Source organism: Scyliorhinus canicula, chromosome 8, assembly GCF_902713615.1.
Source record: "Scyliorhinus canicula chromosome 8, sScyCan1.1, whole genome shotgun sequence".
Taxonomy (NCBI): Eukaryota; Metazoa; Chordata; class Chondrichthyes; order Carcharhiniformes; family Scyliorhinidae; genus Scyliorhinus; species Scyliorhinus canicula.
The window spans coordinates 136,195,175-136,215,230 of NC_052153.1; the positions used below are offsets into that span (position 1 = coordinate 136,195,175).

At 44.2% G+C, this 20,056-nt stretch overlaps 1 protein-coding gene and 1 long non-coding RNA gene across 8 annotated transcripts in view; one reads left to right on the forward strand and one right to left on the reverse strand.

Annotated features, from left to right (window-relative positions):
• LOC119970523 overlaps positions 1-9,033 on the forward strand; it is a 64,604-nt gene extending 55,571 nt beyond the window's left edge. The window contains exon 3 of the long non-coding RNA XR_005461639.1: positions 8,766-9,033. This is a non-coding gene — a long non-coding RNA (uncharacterized LOC119970523). The remainder of the gene's footprint in view (positions 1-8,765) is intronic.
• adgrv1 (adhesion G protein-coupled receptor V1) overlaps positions 1-20,056 on the reverse strand; it is an 838,553-nt gene that overhangs the window by 339,049 nt on the left and 479,448 nt on the right. For all 7 annotated transcript variants that reach the window (XR_005461637.1, XM_038805279.1, XM_038805282.1 and 4 more), the window contains 3 exons: positions 9,035-9,287; positions 7,291-7,430; positions 1,026-1,186 (listed from right to left, as the gene is read on the reverse strand). Coding sequence is in view for 6 of the 7 variants with exons in the window: in XM_038805279.1 (XP_038661207.1) it covers positions 1,026-1,186; positions 7,291-7,430; positions 9,035-9,287 (554 nt within the window). In the remaining variant the exon portion in view is untranslated. The remainder of the gene's footprint in view (positions 1-1,025; positions 1,187-7,290; positions 7,431-9,034; positions 9,288-20,056) is intronic.

The following is a 20,056-nucleotide window of genomic DNA, read 5'->3' on the forward strand; positions in this document are numbered from 1 at the left end:
TGAAGGCATGGTACCAGTTAGCTAGGTGGCTAGCGCGTGGTTCAGAATAATACCATGATATGGAGATACTGGCGTTGGACTGGAGTGAGCACAGTAAGAAGTCTTACAACACCAGGTTAAAATCCAACAGGTTTGTTTCAAACACTAGCTTTCAGAGCACTGCTCCTTCCTCAGGTGACATGAGGAAGGAGAACAAGCCAGAATAATTACAGAATAATGCCAATAGCAGGGATATGAGTCCCAATCTGGCTGAGGTAGACTTGGGACCTCTCTTCTTGGCCTGCTCCTGAGAATAGGAAGCAATGGTAATCCACCATTTTAATAAATGCCAAACAAAATGGCTCAGGATGAACAGCAGCAGACAATGAGCCAAGGGCCTGCCTTTGGACAGAGTGCTCATGGAATGGAATGGAAAACAAAGCCATTGTGGCAGCTGCCAGGCAGGCATGCTTCTGATATCCAAGTAAAGACTGACATCACTGCCCAACTGGTAACTTCTCCAAAATTTGATGAATCACAACCAGAAAGTTAAGTTTAACTATCAGGTGAAGTAAGGATTTGTATCCTTATCACCAGTGGGGAAATTTGGCCTGCTATGACTGCCCCGTGATTTTTCTCAAATTGAACTGGATGCTTCTCAGTGGCTATACATAATGCCCTGGAGACAAACAAGTTTGTGGAAATTAACAAATCAAGTTTCATTAAAGTTGAAGCTCTTGAATTGATTCAAGCTGACATTTAAACCAAGACCATGAAGGGAGAAATTTTAGAAAATAGATATTTACTCACAAAATTTGCTTTGAGCCATTTCATTATGGCTGATTTTTGGGTAAGATGAAGATCAGCAATTACAGCACTTCAAATAGTAGCACCAGAAATAAACACCAAGGGAGATGAATAAAATTTGACCTTATATCCTTCAAGTTTTGGAAGGGTAACTCTGTTCTTTCTTCACTAACCAATCAACAGCAATCTTATGCAATATGATCATGTGTTTTTCAAATTATATTTTCATTGCCACATACCTGAAATGCAAATAAATGCAGCTGCAAAGAAGGCTTCATTGTATAAGGAAAGACTGTCAGTTTGGGCAGAAGCTGTGTAGATGGACAAGTGTGAGCAGGCACACTCTACGTAGTTACTGGTATCTTCAACCACTCGACAGAATTGGTTGTCCGAGAGCCAACTATTGAAAGAAATGTAGAATAAAAGATTCTTAGGAAGACATTGGCATCTCAAATGTAAAAATTAATTGAAATTAAAAATAAAATTTCTTCCTAGTCAGTTGGATGCCACGTGTCTCCTAGCCTTTGGATGCGACAGTATTGGCAGCAGTCTTCACTCTGGCTGTGTTCGTACCTACACTGAGGGAAAAACTGTGCATTCCACTTTGGGCAAAAAAATAAATTCTACCCACAGATGTGTGCCCAAAACTTGGCTTCAAAATTCTTAATCATAATGATGGACTTCTGAAGAATAATTTTGATCGAGTGAAATTGAGAAACTGATCTGATTGTATAAATTTCTCAATTGGTGGGTGTTGTTAAAGTTACCTTCTCCCAGCCAATAACTGAAACAAAAGACAAACTTACTCATCTGAGAGTGCTTACCAGAGACGTTCATAAGTTCATAAGATATAGGAGCAGAATTAGGCCGTTCAGCCTATCGAGTCCGCTCCGCCATTCTATCATGGCTGATATGTTCCTCATCTGCTACCTACAACGATACAGACCATCTCCTTGCGAGAACACGTGACCTAGGAGCGGGAGAAGGCAATTCAACCTCCCGAGCCTAATACCCTCAATGTCATCATGGCTGATCCCATCCTGGCCTCAACTCCACTGATCTGCCTGTTCACCATAACCCTTCGACCCATTACCAATTAAAATTATGACTAACTCCTCAAATTTACTCACTGTCCCTGCATCCACCGCACTCTGGGTAGTGAATTCCACAGATTTACAATCCTTTGGAAGAAGTAGTTTTTCCTCAAATTTGTTTTAAATTTACTACCTCTTATTCTAAGGTCATGACCTCTCGTTTTAGAATGCCCCACAAGAGGAAGCATCAGCTCCACTTCGACTTTATCCAAATATTCATGTCTGCAGCCTACAATTTTCACTCAGTCATGGACTGTGTGCAACACCATTTCCCAATATGCATTCTTGGTGGGTGAAACTCTGAACCATCAGTAAACAAGAAGAAAGTAACAAATGACAAATCGGCTCAAACCCATGCTATTCAACTAGGGGCTGATTTAGCTCACCAGGCTAAATCGCTGGCGTTTAAAGCAGACCAAGCAGGCCAGTAGCACGGTTCGATTCCTGTACCAGCCTCCCTGGACAGGCGCCGGAATTTGGCGACTAGGGGCTTTTCACAGTAACTTCATTGAAGCCTACTCGTGACAATAAGCGATTTTCATTTTCATTTCATTTCATTTAGCATGAAGTGTGCGTGCTGGGGTCAATTTTGAATTTTGGGCAGCAGAGCATGCTGATTGGGTCACCTATTCTAGTGGTGGAGAGGCACTTACAATTTTGAGGCCCTGGCCTTTTTTAAAGTTTTGCAATCAAACCACAGCAACAAACAAGCAATCTGATGCTGCTTGTCACTCTTCAACATCAGGAATATTGGCCACGATTCTCCGCATCCACGATGGGTGGGAGAATAGCGGGAGGTCCGTTCCCGCACCTCCCGCTATTCTCTCACCCCTCCTCCCCCCAAATGGCATGTCCGGTTTTCCGACACACCGCTCGGAGAAACGCGGGCCGCCGTTTTTCATCGGGGATCGATCACCACGAACGTGCTCGGGAGGGGACTGGCCCGCGATCGGTGCCCACTGATCATCGGGCCGGCGTCTCAAGGGGACGCACTCTTTCCCCTCCGCCACCCCGCAAGATCAAGCCGCCACATCTTGTGGGGCGCAAATGAAAATGAAAATGAAATGAAATGAAAATCGTTTATTGTCACAAGTAGGCTTCAAATGAAGTTACTGTGAAAAGTCCCTAGTCACCACATTCTGGTGACGGGAATTGAACCATGCTGCTGGCCTGCCTTGGTCTGCTTTAAAAGCTAGTGATTTAGGCAACCGAGCATGCGCGGATTTGAGCTGTCCAACCCGCGCATGCGCGGCTGACGTCATCAGGCGCCGCGGTGTCATTCTTGGCGCGCTGGGCCTTGAAGCCAGGGACAAGGCCTGGCCGCAGAGTTACCCGGTACGGCCCGCCTATCCCCCCCGGGTAGGGGAGAATAGGGGGCCGGGTGAGGCTTCCGACGCCGTCGTGAACCTCTCCAGGTTTCACGACGGCATCGGGCCTTGCAGAGAATTCCGCCCATTAAATGTTGGCATGCTGGCAGAGACCTGAAGGTAGGTGCTTGGATAGATATTTGGGCTGGGGTTGGGAAAGCAGCAGACCATTTTGATTTGATTTGATTTATTATTGTCACATGCATTAGTATACAATGAGAAGTATTGTTTCTTGCACGCACATAGGGAAGGAAGGAGAGACTGCAGAATATAATGTTACAGTTATAGTAAAGTGTAGAAAAAAATATCAACTTAATACGAGGTAGGTCCATTCAAAAGTCTGATGGCAGCAGGGAAGAAGCTGTTCTTGATTCGGTTGGCACGTGACCTCAAACTTTGATATCTTTTTCTTGACGGAAGAAGTTGGAAGAGAGTATGTCCAGGATGCGTGGGGTCCTTAAATATGCTGGCTGCCTTTCCGAGGCAGCAGGAATTATAGATAGAGTTAATGGATGGGAGGCTGGTTTGCGTGGTGGACTGGGCTACATTCAAAACCTTTTGTAGTTTCCTACGGTCTTGGGCAGAGCAGGCTCCATATCAAGCTGTGATACAACCAGAAAGAATGCTTTCTATGGTGCATCTGTAGAAGTTGGTGAGAGTCGTAGCTGACATGCCAAATTTCCTTAGTCTTCTGAGAACGTAGAGTCGTTGGTGGGCTTTCTTAACTATAGTGTCAGCATGGGGCGACCAGGACAGGTTGTTGGTGATCTGGACAGCTAAAAACTTGAAGCTCTCGATCCTTTCTACTTCGTTCCCATTGATGTAGACAGGGGCATCTTCTCCACTACGCTTCCTGAAGTCGATGACAATGTCCTTTGTTTTGTTGCCATTGAGGGAGAGATTATTGTCGTTGCACCAGTTCACAAGATTCTCTATCTCATTCCTATACTCTGTCTCGTCATTGTTTGAAATCCGACCCACTACGGTGGTGTCATCAGCAAATTTGAAAATTGAGTTGGAGGGGAATTTGGCCGCACAGTCATGGGTGTATAAGGAATATAGTAGGGGGCTGAGGACACAGCATTGTGGGGCACCAGTGTTGAGGATGATCGTGGAGGAGGTGTTGTTGCCTATCTTTACTGATTGTGGCCTGTGGGTTAGAAAGTTCAGGATCCAGTCGCAGAGGGAGGAGCCGAGGCCAAGGCCACGGAGTTTGGAGATAAGTTTCGTAGGAATTATGGTGTTGAAGGCTGAGCTGTAGTCGATAAGTAGGAGTCTGACATAGGTGTCTTTGTTATCTAGGTAGAGCGCCAGGGTAGAGTGCAGGGCCATGGAGATGGCGTCTGCTGTGGACCTGTTGCAAGCTCCACCCATATCTTCCTCAAAATCACAGAACCGCAAGCTCCACCCATATCTTCCTCAAAATCACAGTGCCGCAAGCTCCACCCATATCTTCCTCAAAATCACAGTGCCGCAAGCTCCACCCATATCTTCCTCAAAATCACAGTGCTGCAAGCTCCACCCATATCTTCCTCAAAATCAGTGCTGCAAGCTCCACCCATATCTTCCTCAAAATCACAGAACCGCAAGCTCCACCCATATCTTCCTCAAAATCACAGTGCCGCAAGCTCCACCCATATCTTCCTCAAAATCACAGTGCCGCAAGCTCCACCCATATCTTCCTCAAAATTACAGTGCTGCAAGCTCCACCCATATCTTCCTCAAAATCACAGTGCTGCAAGCTCCACCCATATCTTCCTCAAAATCACAGTGCTGCAAGCTCCACCCATATCTTCCTCAAAATCACAATCAGGTTTCTAACTACATAATTCGATCCTGATTTGCTTGTTTCAGGTATGGCTTTAGCTGTTCAGTGGCAGGCTTCTCCAACAGATACGACAAGCCAATCTTTAGGATTAATGAGGGGGTAAGACTATTCATGTAATATTTTGACCCTTACTAACACTAATTTTCCAAAGTAAACATATGAGTGAACAATATGGACATTGTGAGAAATAGAGAAGATGAATTCTCTGCATGCGAGCAATGGTGCAAAAGCCCCCAAATTTAAGGGGAAGAGCAGAAGGAGCAATGGCGTGTGTGTGTGTGTCTGTGCGGGGCGGGGGGGGGGCAGAAATGCCAGGAATGTGGAAGTCCTGCAAACTGCTTCCTACCCAATGTTGTAGTCAGACTGGAATTTGGGAGGCAGTCTACTAATCATTCCAGCGAGTTTGCCTGTGTGACCTGGGAAAGCAAACCTGCTCCTCCTGGAACACAGTGGTGCTATGAAAAGCAATCACCTGCTGGGATCCACTGCTCTTTCCCCCTTTTCGCTATCAAATTCTCCAAACTCTTGGAAAACCATTTTGCCAGGATTAAATGTGAATGACTGTCAACATTTTGGGAACGAGTATAATGACTGACCTTCCTCTCTAGAGTGGGTCACTTGAATGCCCCAAAAACCGACTGGGTTAAAACAGAAGTAGTTGCTTTTGCAGAGGATACTGCAGTCGGGTTTTTAAAATTTGTCAATTTAACCCTCTCCCAAACATCATGGGAGGATTAAAATCCCTCTTACGCCTTTCCCATCAAGAGTGAATCTCAGAAAATGATGGCTGGCATTCTGTTACCCTCTGCACACTAACTTTGATGGATGGAATTCTGACAAGCGTTTCTGGTGGATATGGCATTCCTCTAGCAACATGTGAGCAGCCATTTATCATACAATGTAGAAATCTGGTATTTATATATTTCTAATTATCTTCATCAATCAATCAATGGACACGAAACAAAGGAATAGTCCGAAGCGAAGGCTTTAATCAGCAAGAAGTGTGCCCAGCAGCAGGAGTACAGAAATTACCTGGCTGCTGGGGTACACGGGTTCTTATACCCCGCCTCGTAGGCGGAGCTACCTTCCTCTCGACCAATGAGAATACAGAGGACACAATACTTGGGTCAATGGGCAGTGAGCCTCTGCACCAATGGCAGCTCACACTCCTAGGTACCGCAATACCCCTAGTCATACTACCACACTTCACATTTAAAACCACACATGCAAAATTAAACTGACTGGTTCCATGCCTTGAATCAGAGGTCAGAAGTTAGCAGTAGTTGGAGACAGGGCTAAAAGAATATAGTGCGCATCCTGCTCTCCGTTAGAGTATTGCTCCCTTCTGGAATTGGTAATCAGTGAACAGACCATGTGCACTTTGATTCTCTCCGAGCAAAGTGCTTTTTTATATGTACAATCACAAAATTAGGCAGGTCTCAAGAGGAGCACTCACCAGCTCTATGTAAAATAATTTCCCAATTGGAATATCAGTATAACTGAACGGAGCCTTTAAAATTACAATCTGGAATCTAACGTCATTAGGACTCCAGTTTGCTTGCGAAAGACACATACTGCTTAAGTAAGTCATGCATATATTATACTTATTATTTTACATATGTTTTCAGTCAATATTCAGCAAGAAATCATTTGGAATATTCTCAGATAAAAACTATCTAACATGTTTGTCACAGGGATCTCACTGACAATTTCAACTCCCATATGTGGATAATTCAACTGCAAATATCAGATCTAATTATTCAAAAGTTAATGACCACAAAAGTACATACATGGTTTCTTGTCTTCATCACATGAACAATAATCTGGTGGAATGGATTGTCCACATACAATTGAACACATCTGATTTTCAGTCCATTGAAATCAGTCCCACTTCTACCCTTGATATACTGCACTGAGGAAGCAGGACCCCCAACGTTCACAGTCTTCAAACCCCACCCCCGCAACTGGTGACAACCTTTGGTTCCCATTCCTTGCAAACTATTCCAAAAGGTTCAATAAAAAGCTGGGACTCAGCATGACTGAGTCCCAAACTAATTTATGACCCTTTTAACATATTCAGATTGATGTTTGTAGGAACGTGACTGAAACTATTTTTTTCTGAAGTGCAATATAACAGCTAAATATTTATTCCTCTACCTTTTGCATTTAATTACAATAATACTCGTTAAACAACATGCAGAATCAATAATTGCACCTTTCAGCTGCTTGGTTCCACAGAAGACATGCAGATCTGTGTGGAACAATGCGACTGTCCAGAGTGTGAATTTGATATATTATTTCATTCTTATCCACAAGAGGCCGTGAACCACGATCTTTTAGGCTTGCAGAAAATATCTAGGATGCAGCAGAAATGAAGAAGAGAAATAGTCAATTCTTAGGATTACTATAATGACAGCATTATTTAAAACAACTTTAAATAATCCTTTTTATTTGAACAAAATCAAATCAAATCACTTTGCAAATCTTATCAAATATAACATTGGGTAATATTAGAAATACAGGATGTAATTCTTTCACTACGGCAGGAACCTTGACGCCAAGTGTTGGACCTACAGGTGCATTTTTCAGCCACCTAGCAACTAATTAGTTGCTGATTGCATTCCTGTTCCTTTAAAGGACAAGAACCCACCTCCCAAGTGCTGTTAACCAATTGGAGGGCTGGCTACTCAGCAGCACAACAGGTAGTAGTGGCCACTGCTGGGGCTGCATCTAGCAGAGAGGATGTTCTGAGAGCAGGACCAAAAGGGTTTGGGGGTGCAGGGTCCAGTCACATAGGAGAGAGTGGGGAGAGATCAGTGAGGGCAGAAGTGAGTTGCATTGAGGCAACCATTTCCGCTGGATGGGCTTCCCCCTATGGGCCACAGAGTGTTTGATAGGAGGAACCTCTCCCAATCATGCAGGTAAGGCTGCCAGAGTTGTAAAATATCAGCGGCAGCAGGAACAGGCCCTTAAAAGGTCACTTAATTGACTCAATTAGACTCTGGGCGAGAGTGGAGTCCTCCATTCTCCAGTCATTGTTAAAATAATAATAATAATAATCTGTATTTGTGTCACAAGTAGGCTTACATTAACACTACAATGAAGTTACTGTGAAAGTCCCCTAGTCGCCACATTAGGGTGCCTGTTTGAGTACACTGAGGGAGAATGCAGAATGTCCAAATCAACTAACATGCACGTCTTTCAGGACCTGTGGGAGGAAACCGGAGCATCCGGAGGAAACCCACGCAGACATGGGTAGAACGTGCAAACTCCTCACAGACAATGACCCAAGCCGGGAATCGAACCCAAGTCCCTAGCGTTGTGAAGCAACAGTGCTAACCACTGTGCTACCATGCCAAAGGAAGATGCCAGACATTACAACACTGCCTGATTTTCCCTTGCCATTTGATGTTTCTCCCTGCTTCTCAGCCTGCCCCTTGAGGGGTGGTAAAATTCAGCACCTGAGAAAAAGGTGCACCACAGAATAATGCTCAAATGAACTCATCTGAAAGTAATGCCAGTTCAACAATGAAATAAAACTCTGTTCACATTATCAACTAACGACACTCAGAAACTGTCACCAAGCATGTTTCAGTTATTTGTGAAATTGGCTTCAAAACCTTCTTTATCTGCAAGTTATTAATACAACCAATTATTTATTGAATTTTATGATTTTTGTTTCTCATTCAGGCTAAAGGACACAAATGGAACTTTACTGATTCATTGAAAAACAAAGATGTCAAGTCTGACCAGAAATCTATTTGTGTACCAACTTCACTTCCTTTCCAAACCAAAAGACAACTAAGATTCCTCTGTTCAACTGAAGAATATTTATCAGACGTTTTCAATACCATCAATTTCATTCCCATGATTTCTATTTGTTCATTTAATTCTAGGTCATCGATAATTTTATGTATAACTATTTTTAAATAAACATTTTCAGAGCACATTGGTCCTACTTTATTGTTGAGTGCAATTCCTTTTACACTGGTTTGAAACCATTGTTGGCTGCTGTACTCTGTGAATTGCACATGTTGACAGCTTTCATCTGCCGTTGTAAGCGAGGATGTAGGAGGAACTTCCAAAAGCCGCTCAGGAATTTGCAATGAATCACCATTCTTCCCTACAAATCTGTGTCCATTAATTTGTTGGGAGTACCAGTGATATGATTTAATAGTGAGGTACTGGCAGGTATCAAGAACTGTTTTGCCCCTGTAGAATTGGGAAAGAAAAGTTACAGTCAGTGTGCTGACCAGAATTCTAAATGCTAGGGTAGATATCGCGGAGAAACCAAAAAAACAAATTTAGTTAATGTGATCAGTTTAGACCAACATTCACCTTTCCACAGTTCAATCTGAGGTAATGTTTCTGTTTTCAAATGAAAGAAGCTGGTACAAATGCTGGTACCCAGTTGGAGAGATATGTTTGAATAACAAGCAAAGTTGGAATGAGTCAGCTAAGTTAAGGCAGCATAGTGAGTTCACTGAACCAGAACACTGGGATAAGGTTAAGGCAGACCTTTTCAGAGGGAAACATGGTGGCCAGGCCCAATTAATCATGGGAGAGATCCAGCATCAGTCTCCCGGCGGCAGCAAAATGTGCCCACGTTGAAGTGGGAGGGCCAAAAATTATGATGAATCCCAGTCCACTGGCGGCAGGGTTGGGTGGGATATCAACCCGGCTCATTAAAAAGGCCATTGACACCCATCATCCCTGAGCCCATCACCCGGTGGTCATGGATAAAATGGGGACCGCCGCACGGCTTTCCTGTGCTCTCAGATGGCCGCTCAGCCAACCCTGTCAGCTTTGGCGGCAGCCTCCAGGGTAAGGGACTGGGGCAGTGGTCCCTTGCTGTCAGGTGCTCTTTGCCCTATCAAGGAACCCAGTATTGGGCACAGGATTGACTTCTGAAAGCCACCCCCTCCCTCTGCTTCCAAAACCCCTCCTGCCTTCACTCACATTTAGAGCAGCAGCCAACCAATGATCCTAGGCTTCTGGTGGGTGCAGTGCTGCCTGCAGCCACAGCTTCCACTGGCAGCAATGATGTGCTGCAGACCTCTGATTGACTGGCTGCTCTTGGCAGGTGGGACTTCTGCCCTTGGGACCTCAATAGCGAGGAAGGCCCATCAGTGACTACTTAAGGATAATTGATTTCATCAGTTCTCCCCTGTGATAATTAGAGGTTCTTCGCCAGTTCTCCAACAATACTTTGTGCCATCAAGATTTGTTGAGGAATAATTTGCTAGGCCTATCTTTCTCACGGTGATGGCTACTTTTTGGAAAATGCTAGAGCCTTTACAGCACCACTTGTGGGTCAGAAGGAGCAGGAATCTTTATTCCTAGCCCAGTAAACTTGCTTTCTTAAAAGCAAAATATTGTAGATACTGGAAATCTGAAATAAAAACAGAAAAAGAGGATAAACTGCGCAGGTCTGGCAGAAATATATTTAACGTTCCGAGTCCGTATGACTGCCTCAGAGCTTGCTTTCTTCACTACCTGTCAATGAACCACTACCTTCTGAGATCAGGGGTCAGATCCCATTCAACCCCTCCCCACACCCCCAGGATCAGCAATCACCCTACCCCTCCTCCCCACATTCCACTGCCCAAGCTCCAGGTTCTCTATCTCCTCCTGGCAGGTGGCTGGCTTCCTCTGCAGAATTCTCCACACAGCGGGGAGTCAACAAGGCTCGCTTCCAGTCAGGGAACCCGATAGAAAAAGGATGCACGCTGTTACATTGAAACAGCACAGTATGCACCCCAAACCCCACACCTTTGTTTTTTCTTTATTTCTTTGCTCACAAAATACTGAAATGAATAACATAGCCGTAATTTTATTAAAATACAGATTGTTATTTTACATTTTTCTACTCAAAGACAGTTAGTTCATTCTGGAATGATCAAAATTTCTAGTGAACAATATGGTTATACAAATGACACCAAAGGAAGATGCCGGAATTTCACTCACCCAATTTTGAAACAATTTCAAGAATTAAGGCAAGAAAGTTGACCAAAATGGCAGCTCATTGGAGCAAGCGCTGCACACAGTGATCTAAGCTGACCTGAGGCTTAAGCTAATTTCGCAATCAGGCCACATTTGAATAGATAGGCTATGTTGTGGGCACAAAATAAATATTCAAATGCAGCCTGATGGCCAGAACTTGACACATTTAACATTGGTGCTCCAACACTAAGTCTTTGCTCCCAGTTTCCCATCATTTTTCTCTTTACTATGTCTGAGGGTTCATTTAAATATTACAGGTAAAGGACCCGACCAGACTGTTCCTGACCAGGAATTGTGGGTGGGATTTACAATGAGTGAATTCAGCATTGAGGAATTGTTACAGGGGTGCTCACTGGCATCTTTACTAGGCTTCTTATGGGTTGAGTTAGCGAGACAACTAAAGCATGTTTAACTCAAAATTACATTAGCATTTTAAAATTTCGAAATCTTGCACACTACAGAAATCTTACATAAGAACATAAGAACATAAGAACTAGGAGCAGGAGTAGGCCATCTGGCCCCTCGAGCCTGCTCCGCCATTCAATTAGATCATGGCTGATCTTTTGTGGACTCAGCTCCACTTTCCGGCCCGAACACCATAACCCTTAATCCCTTTATTCTTCAAAAAACTATCTATCTTTACCTTAAAAACATGTAATGAAGGAGCCTCAACTGCTTCACTGGGCAAGGAATTCCATAGATTCACATCCCTTTGGGTGAAGAAGTTCCTCCTAAACTCAGTCCTAAATCTACTTCCCCTTATTTTGAGGCTATGTCCCCTAGTTCTGCTGTCACCCGCCAGTGGAAACAACCTGCCCACATCTATCCTATCTATTCCCTTCATAATTTTAAATGTTTCTATAAGATCCCCCCTCATCCTTCTAAATTCCAACGAGTACAGTCCCAGTCTACTCAACCTCTCCTCATAATCCAGCCCCTTCAGCTCTGGGATTAACCTAGTGAATCTCCTCTGCACACCCTCCAGCGCCAGTTCGTCCTTTCTCAAGTACGGAGACCAAAACTGAACACAATACTCCAGGTGTGGCCGCACTAACACCTTATACAATTGCAACATAACCTCCCTAGTCTTAAACTCCATCCCTCTAGCAATGAAGGACAAAATTCCATTTGCCTTCTTAATCACCTGTTGCACTTGTAAACCAACCTTCTGTGACTCATGCACTAGCACACCCAAGTCTCTCTGAACAGCGGCATGCTTTAATATTTTATCGTTTAAATAATAATCCCGTTTGCTGTTATTCCTACCAAAATGGATAACCTCACATTTGTCAACATTGTATTCCATCTGCCAGACCCTAGCCCATTCACTTAACCTATCCAAATCCCTCTGCAGACTTCCAGTATCCTCTGCACTTTTCGCTTTACCACTCATCTTAGTGTCATCTGCAAACTTGGACACATTGCCCTTGGTCCCCAACTCCAAATCATCTATGTAAATTGTGAACAATTGTGGGCCCAACACGGATCCCTGAGGGACACCACTAGCTACTGATTGCCAACCAGAGAAACACCCATTTATCCCAACTCTTTGCTTTCTATTAATTAACCAATCCTCTATCCATGCTACTACTTTACCCTTAATGCCATGCATCTTTATCTTATGCAGCAACCTTTTGTGTGGCACCTTGTCAAAGGCTTTCTGGAAATCCAGATATACCACATCCATCGGCTCCCCGTTATGTACTGCACTGGTAATGTCCTCAAAAAATTCCACTAAATTAGTTGGGCATGACCTGCCTTTTACGAACCCATGCTGCGTCTGCCCAATGGGACAATTTCTATCCAGATGCCTCGCAATTTCTTCCTTAATGATAGATTCCAGCATCTTCCCTATTACCGAAGTTAAGCTCACTGGCCTATAATTTCCTGCTTTCTGCCTACCTCCTTTTTTAAACAGTGGCGTCACGTTTGCTAATTTCCAATCCACCGGGACCACCCCAGAGTCTAGTGAATTTCGGTAAATTATCACTAGTGCATCTGCAATTTCCCTAGCCATCTCTTTTAGCACTCTGGGATGCATTCCATCAGGGCCAGGAGACTTGTCTACCTTTAGCCCCATTAGCTTGCCCATCGCTCCCTCCTTAGTGATAACAATCCTCTCAAGGTCCTCACCTGTCATAGCCTCATTTCTATCAGTCGCTGGCATGTTATTTGTGTCTTCCACTGTGAAGACCGACCCAAAAAACCTGTTCAGTTCCTCAGCCATTTCCTCATTTCCCATTATTAAAACTCCCTTCTCATCCTCTAAAGGACCAATATTTACCTTAGCCACTCTTTTTTGTCTTATATATTTGTAAAAACTTTTACTGTCTGTTTTTATATTCTGAGCAAGTTTACTCTCATACTCTATCTTACTCTTCTTTATAGCTTTTTTAGTAGCTTTCTGTTGCCCCCTAAAGATTTCCCAGTCCTCTAATCTCCCAGCAATCTTTGCCACTTTATATGCTTTTTCCTTCAATTTGATACTCTCCCTTATTTCCTTAGATAGCCACGGTCGATTTTCCCTCTTTCTTCCGTCCTTCCTTTTTGTTGGTATAAACCTTTGCTGAGCACTGTGAAAAATCGCTTGGAAGGTTCTCCACTGTTCCTCAACTGTTCCACCATAAAGTCTTAGCTCCCAGTCTACCTTAGCTAGTTCTTCTCTCATCCCCTTGTAATCTCCTTTGTTTAAACACAAAACACTAGTATTTGATTTTACTTTCTCACCCTCCATCTGTATTTTAAATTCCACCATATTGTGATCGCTCCTTCCGAGAGGATCCCTAACTATGAGATCATGAATCAATCCTGTCTCATTACACAGGACAAGATCTAGGACCGCTTGTTCCCTCGTAGGTTCCATTACATACTGTTCTAGGAAACTATCGCGGATACATTCTATAAACTCCTCCTCAAGGTTGCCTTGACCGACCTGGTTAAACCAATCAACATGTAGATTAAAATCCCCCATGATAACTGCTGTACCATTTCTACATGCATCAGGGCCTCACGGTAGCATGGTGGTTAGCATCAATGCTTCACAGCTCCAGGGTCCCAGGTTCGATTCCCGGCTGGGTCACTGTCTGTGTGGAGTCTGCACGTCCTCCCTGTGTGTGCGTGGGTTTCCACCGGGTGCTCCGGTTTCCTCCCACAGTCCAAAGATGTGCGGGTTAGGTGGATTGGCCATGCTAAATTGCCCGTAGTGTAAGGTTAATGGGGGGATTGTTGGGTTACGGGTATATGGGTTACGTGGGTTTAAGTAGGGTGATCATTGCTCGGCACAACATCGAGGGCCGAAGGGCCTGTTCTGTGCTGTACTGTTCTATTTCTATTTCTATTTCTTTGTTTATTGCCTGCCCCACCATATCGTTACTATTTGGTGGCCGATAGACTACTCCTATCAGTGACTTTTTCGCCTTACTATTCCTGATTTCCACCCAAATGGATTCAACCTTATCCTCCATAGCACCGATGTCATCCCTTACTATTGCCCGGATGTCATCCTTAAATAACAGAGCAACACCACCTCCCTTACCATCCACTCTGTCCTTCCGAATAGTTTGATACCCTCGGATATTTAACTCCCAGTCGTGACCATCCTTTAACCATGTTTCAGTAATGGCCACTAAATCATAGTCATTTACGATGATTTGTGCCATCAACTCATTTACTTTATTCCAAATACTACGAGCATTCAGGTAAAGTACACTTATGTTGGTTTTTTTACCTCTGTTTTGAATCTTAACATCTCCAGTTTTATTCCTTTTGTTATTACTGGGCCTATTCACTGAGCTCCCCTCAGTCACTGTACCTTGTACTGTCGCCCTTTTAGATTTTTGACTATGTCTTCTCTGCCTTGCACTCTTCCCCTTACTTCCTTTTGCTTCTGTCCCTGTTTTACTACCTTCCAACTTCCTGCATCGGTTCCCATCCCCCTGCCACATTAGTTTAAACCCTCCCCAACAGCTCTAGAAAACACATTGGTTCCAGTCCTGCCCAAGTGCAGACCGTCCGGTTTGTACTGGTCCCACCTCCAACAGAACCGGTCCCAATGCCCCAGGAATTTGAATCCCTCCCTCTTGCACCATCTCTCGAGCCACGCATTCATCCTATCTATCCTGACATTCCTACTCTGACTAGCTCGTGGCACTGGTAGCAATCCTGAGATTACTACCTTTGAGGTAGTACAGCTGGCTGTTCACCCTCCTCCCCCAGAATGTCATGTAGCCACTCCGAGACATCCTTGATCCTTGCACCAGTGAGGCAACATACCATCCTGGAGTCTCGATTGCATCCACAGAACCGCCTGTCCATTCCCATTACGATTGAGTCCCCTATCACTATAGCCCTGCCATTTTTCTTCCTGCCCTGCTGCGTAGCAGAGCCAGCCACGGTGCCATGAACCTTGCTGCAGCTGCCTTCCCTTGGTGAGCCCTCTCACTCAACAGTATCCAAAGCGTATATCTGTTTTGCAGAGAGATGACCGCAGGAGACACCTGCACTTCCTTCCTACTCTTGCTCTGTCTTTTGGTCACCCATTTTCTATCTCAAAAAGTCTTTGTGCTTAGAATTTTCTTGCACAGAGAGCAGTAGTGGCTGGGTCATTGACTATATTCAAGACCGAGTTAGACAAATTTTAGATTGACAACAGAGCCAAGTATTACGGGGGACAGGCAGAGAAGCAGAGTTAAGGCAACATTCGGATCAGCCATGATCTCATTGCATGGTGGGGAAGGTTGAAGGGACCAAAAAGTCTACTTCTGCTCTTGCTCACAGCTGCTTTTTACCTGCTTGTGTGAAAGTGTTTAAACACAGTACTTGCACTGCAATGATACCTTAGACACTTTGGAGGTATCATCCAGAAATCTTACTCAGCGGCACAATGAAGACAACATATTTCCAGGTCAGGATGGTGTGCAACTTTGAGAAGAACTTACAAGAGATAGTGTTCCCAAGTGTTTGCTACCCTTGCTCTTCTAGGTGGTAGAAGTTACAGGTTGGAAGATATTGGTGAAGGAGCATTGGCGTGGAGCTGTAGTGCATTTTGTATGTGCTACACACTACTGCCACAGTGCACTAGTGGTGGAACAAGTGATACTTTAAGATGATGAATGGGGTGTCAATAAAGCAAGCTGCTTTATGCTGAATGGTGTTAAGATTCTGGAGTGTGATTGGAACTGCACTCATCCAGGCAAATGGACTATTCCATCATACTGTTCACTTAGATGCTGTAGATGTTGGACAGGCTTCAGGGAGTTCAGAAGTCAGCCGCTTGCTACAGAATTCCCAGGTTTTGACCCATCATTGTAGGCACAATATTTATGTGGCTGGCCCAGTTAAATTTCTGGAAATGGTAACCCCATTAATAGTAGAGAGTGGGGGATTCAGAAATGCTAGTGCCGTTAAATGTCATGGGGACATGGTTAGAATTTCTCTTGTCAGAGGTAGTCAATGTCTGGAGGTTCTGTGGCATGAATATTACTTTCCACTTATTAGTCCCAGCCTAATGAGTTACAAATGGTACTGAACCCTGGGAAATCATTAGCACAATTTCGGCCAATAAATGGAAGGGTGCCTTGGTAGATGGGCGGGTCTTTAGTGATAATTGACCTTGGCAGTTGTGCTTTCTGAGCAAGGGAGTGCCGCCGATCAGGCTGTGGCTGTACTGGTTGCTTGATTGGAGTTCTATTGTCCTGGGAAAATGGGCCATTGAAATGTAAACGTGCGGGGGGTTTCGGTCAGGTCTGGTTACCTGTGTTTTAGATACACATAGGCTGTGTATCTGTCTGAGTGCTGGGTTGGCCATAATTCCCATGGTCCTCTGCACGTGGCCTTCTTAGATGGCTACAAGGGAAGAAAAGATCCACAAAAATGGTTCCAGGGATGAGGAACTTAAGTTGGGTAGATAGATTGGAGAAGTTGGGGCTATTTTTCTTGGAGGAGAGGAAATACTCAAAATCATGAGGGGTTTAAATAGTTGGGAAAAATCTGTTCCCATTGGTGGGCACAGATTTAAGGTAATTAGCAAAAGAAGCAATGGCGACATGAGAATACACAATTTCATGCAGCGAGTGATTGGGAGCTGGAGTGCACTGCCTGAGAGTGTACTGGAGGCAGATTCAATTAAGGTGTTTAAGAAGGGACTGGATTATTATCTGAAAAAGAAGAACATTCAGAGCTAAGGAGAGAAGGCCGGGGAATGACACAAAGTAAATCGCTCCTTCAGAGAGCCAGCATAGATACAATGGGCCAATTGGCCTCCTTCTGTGCTGTAACCCTCTGTGATTCTCTGACAATCAGATAAATTTCCATACAATTGGCATCCAACATTTGAAAATATTTTTTGAAACTGCAACATGTAGAAAATGGTTACATACCCAGACATACAATTGAGACCCCGGATAACAAGTTGCATCTCTGTATATTTGATCAGGTACTGGATAGTTGCTACTTCCAAACTTGATAAAGAACTGTGTAATCAGCATAGGAGCGAGAGCTGCACTAATATTTGCTCAACATCTTGAACTAAAACTAATCTGGGCCTGACCTAGGAGTTATGTAATGTTTACTGTTTTATTTTTAGAGGCTACAATATAAATCCAATTTCCACTATGTAAACCTCCATCCTGTAACACCACATTGGAGCGTCTTCCAACAAGTATTCCATCCCTGTCATATCATAACCCTAACCAAAGTGGCAAATGACATTTGTGGTGTGAACATGATGTATCATCCCCCTTGACCTCTCCGCAGCTTTCAGGAGATTGGCCACACCATTTTTCATCAGTGCCTTTCCTCAGATCAGTTCATATTAATTTCAGTCAGATTTCCATTATTGAATTTCTTATTCTTTTCCTCAAATACGGTCTTGCCTTACAAATTTGATTGAATTCTTTGAGGAAGTGACAAAAAGGGTCGATGAAAGTAGTGCAGTGGATGTTATGTACAAGGATTTTAACAAGACATTTGACAATTGGACAAAAAAGTAAAAGCCCATGGAATAAAGGGCAATGTGGCAAACTCGATAAAATGTTGACTTAGTGACAGGAAACAAAAGAGTAATGATCGATGGCGGCCCTCAAATTTGAAAAGTTGTTTCAAGTGATGTTCCACAGGGCTCGATGCTGGGGCCCCTACTGTTTGTGTTATATATTAATGATTTGGACGTGAACCTGGGTGACATGATTGGGAAATTTGCAGATGACACAAAGATTGGCTGAGTGGTGGACAGTGTAGAGGATAGCAAGAATTTCCAAAATGGTACAGATGAGTTGGTGGAATGGGCAAGAAGAGGCAGATGGAATTTAACAGAGAAATGTGAGGTCATGCATTTGGGAAGGACAAACAATAAATCAAAATATATTAAGAAGGGTAGATGAAGTGAGAGATCTTGGCGTACAAGTGTACAGGTCCCTAAAGGCAGCAGTTCAAGTATACAAGGTTGTAAAGAAAGCATATGGAATGCTCTCCTTCATGGCAGAGGTATGGAATATAAAAGTAAGTATGTAATGTTGAAATTGTATAACCATGATGTGGAGATGCCGGCGTTGGACTGGGGTGAGCACAGTAAGAAGTCTTACAACACCAGGTTAAAGTCCAACAGGTTTGTTTCAAACACGAGCTTTCGGAGCACGGCTGAAGAAGGAGCCGTGCTCCGAAAGCTCGTGTTTGAAACAAACCTGTTGGACTTTAACCTGGTGTTGTAAGACTTCTTACTGAAATTGTATAAAACACTGGAGAGGCAACAACTGGAGTATTGTGTGGAGTTCTGGTCACCACATTACGACAAGGTCGTAATTGTTGTGGAGAGAGTGTAGAGGAGATTTACAAGAATGTTGCCAGGGCTAGATAAGTGTAGCTTGTTGTGAAAAATAGGAAGAATATGGGGCGAAATTCTCCGACCCCCACGACGGGTCGGAGAATAGCGGGAGGGCCTTCCCGACATTTTTCCCGCCCTCCCGCTATTCTCCCCCGCCCCCCGCCCAACTCCCGACCCGAATCGCTGCCGCCATTTTTTTACAGCCGGCAGCGATTCACAGCTGTTCGATGGGCCGAAGTCCCAGCCCTTTACGCCGTTTTTACGAACGGCAAACACACCTGGTCTGGCCGTTCGTAAAAACGGCGTCACAAACTCGCTTTTCATAACCATGGCACCGATTGGCACGGCAGTACCACGGCCGTGCCAAGGGTGCCATGGGCCCGATGCCCGCGCACTCTTTCTCCTTCCGCCGCCCCGCAGTATCCATTCGCGGGGCGGCTGAGGGGCAACCCGGCCCGTGCATGCGCGGGTTTCGCGCAAAAACGCGATGACGTCATCCGCGCATGCGCGGGTTGGAGTCTTCCAATCCGCGCATGCGCGGCTGACGTCATATGACGCGTCAGCCGGCGCTAACTCCAGCAAGCGGGCTTAACGATATTCGTTAAGCCCGTCATGCCGGAGCCTACGGCGTCGGGCTGCTAGCCCCGACCGGGGACCAGAATCGGTTCCCGGTCAGGAAGGGGCGCGCTGGCGTCAAACCCGCCCGGGTTTGACGCCAGCTTTACGATTTCTCCCGTTTTGGGAGAATCGCGCCCATGACATTTGAAACATGAAAGTAACACTGAGAATGCCTGAGACTTTTAATAAAAGGGAGAAGTCCCACAAGTGGTTAACAGCAGAAGCCTGTTTTGAAAGCAGACAGCTTCACAGACAAGGAAGAAAATAGATAGGAGCTTCATTTTAATTTACAAGTTAGAAAAGTCATTTGATAGACTTAAACTCTTAAAGGCATAGGAAAGGGAACAGTATTTCACAAATCTTTAAGCAATAAATTATTTTATTGAACAATTAAGAAAAACAGCCAGAATCTAAAGTTTAAGATAAGGAACAACTATTAAGTGTGAAAAGTTGCCTGCACTGATAATAAAGTGAAACAACTGATTTACAAATTAAGAAAACTAGAAGGTGACAAGGTTACATTATAACATACACAATTTTA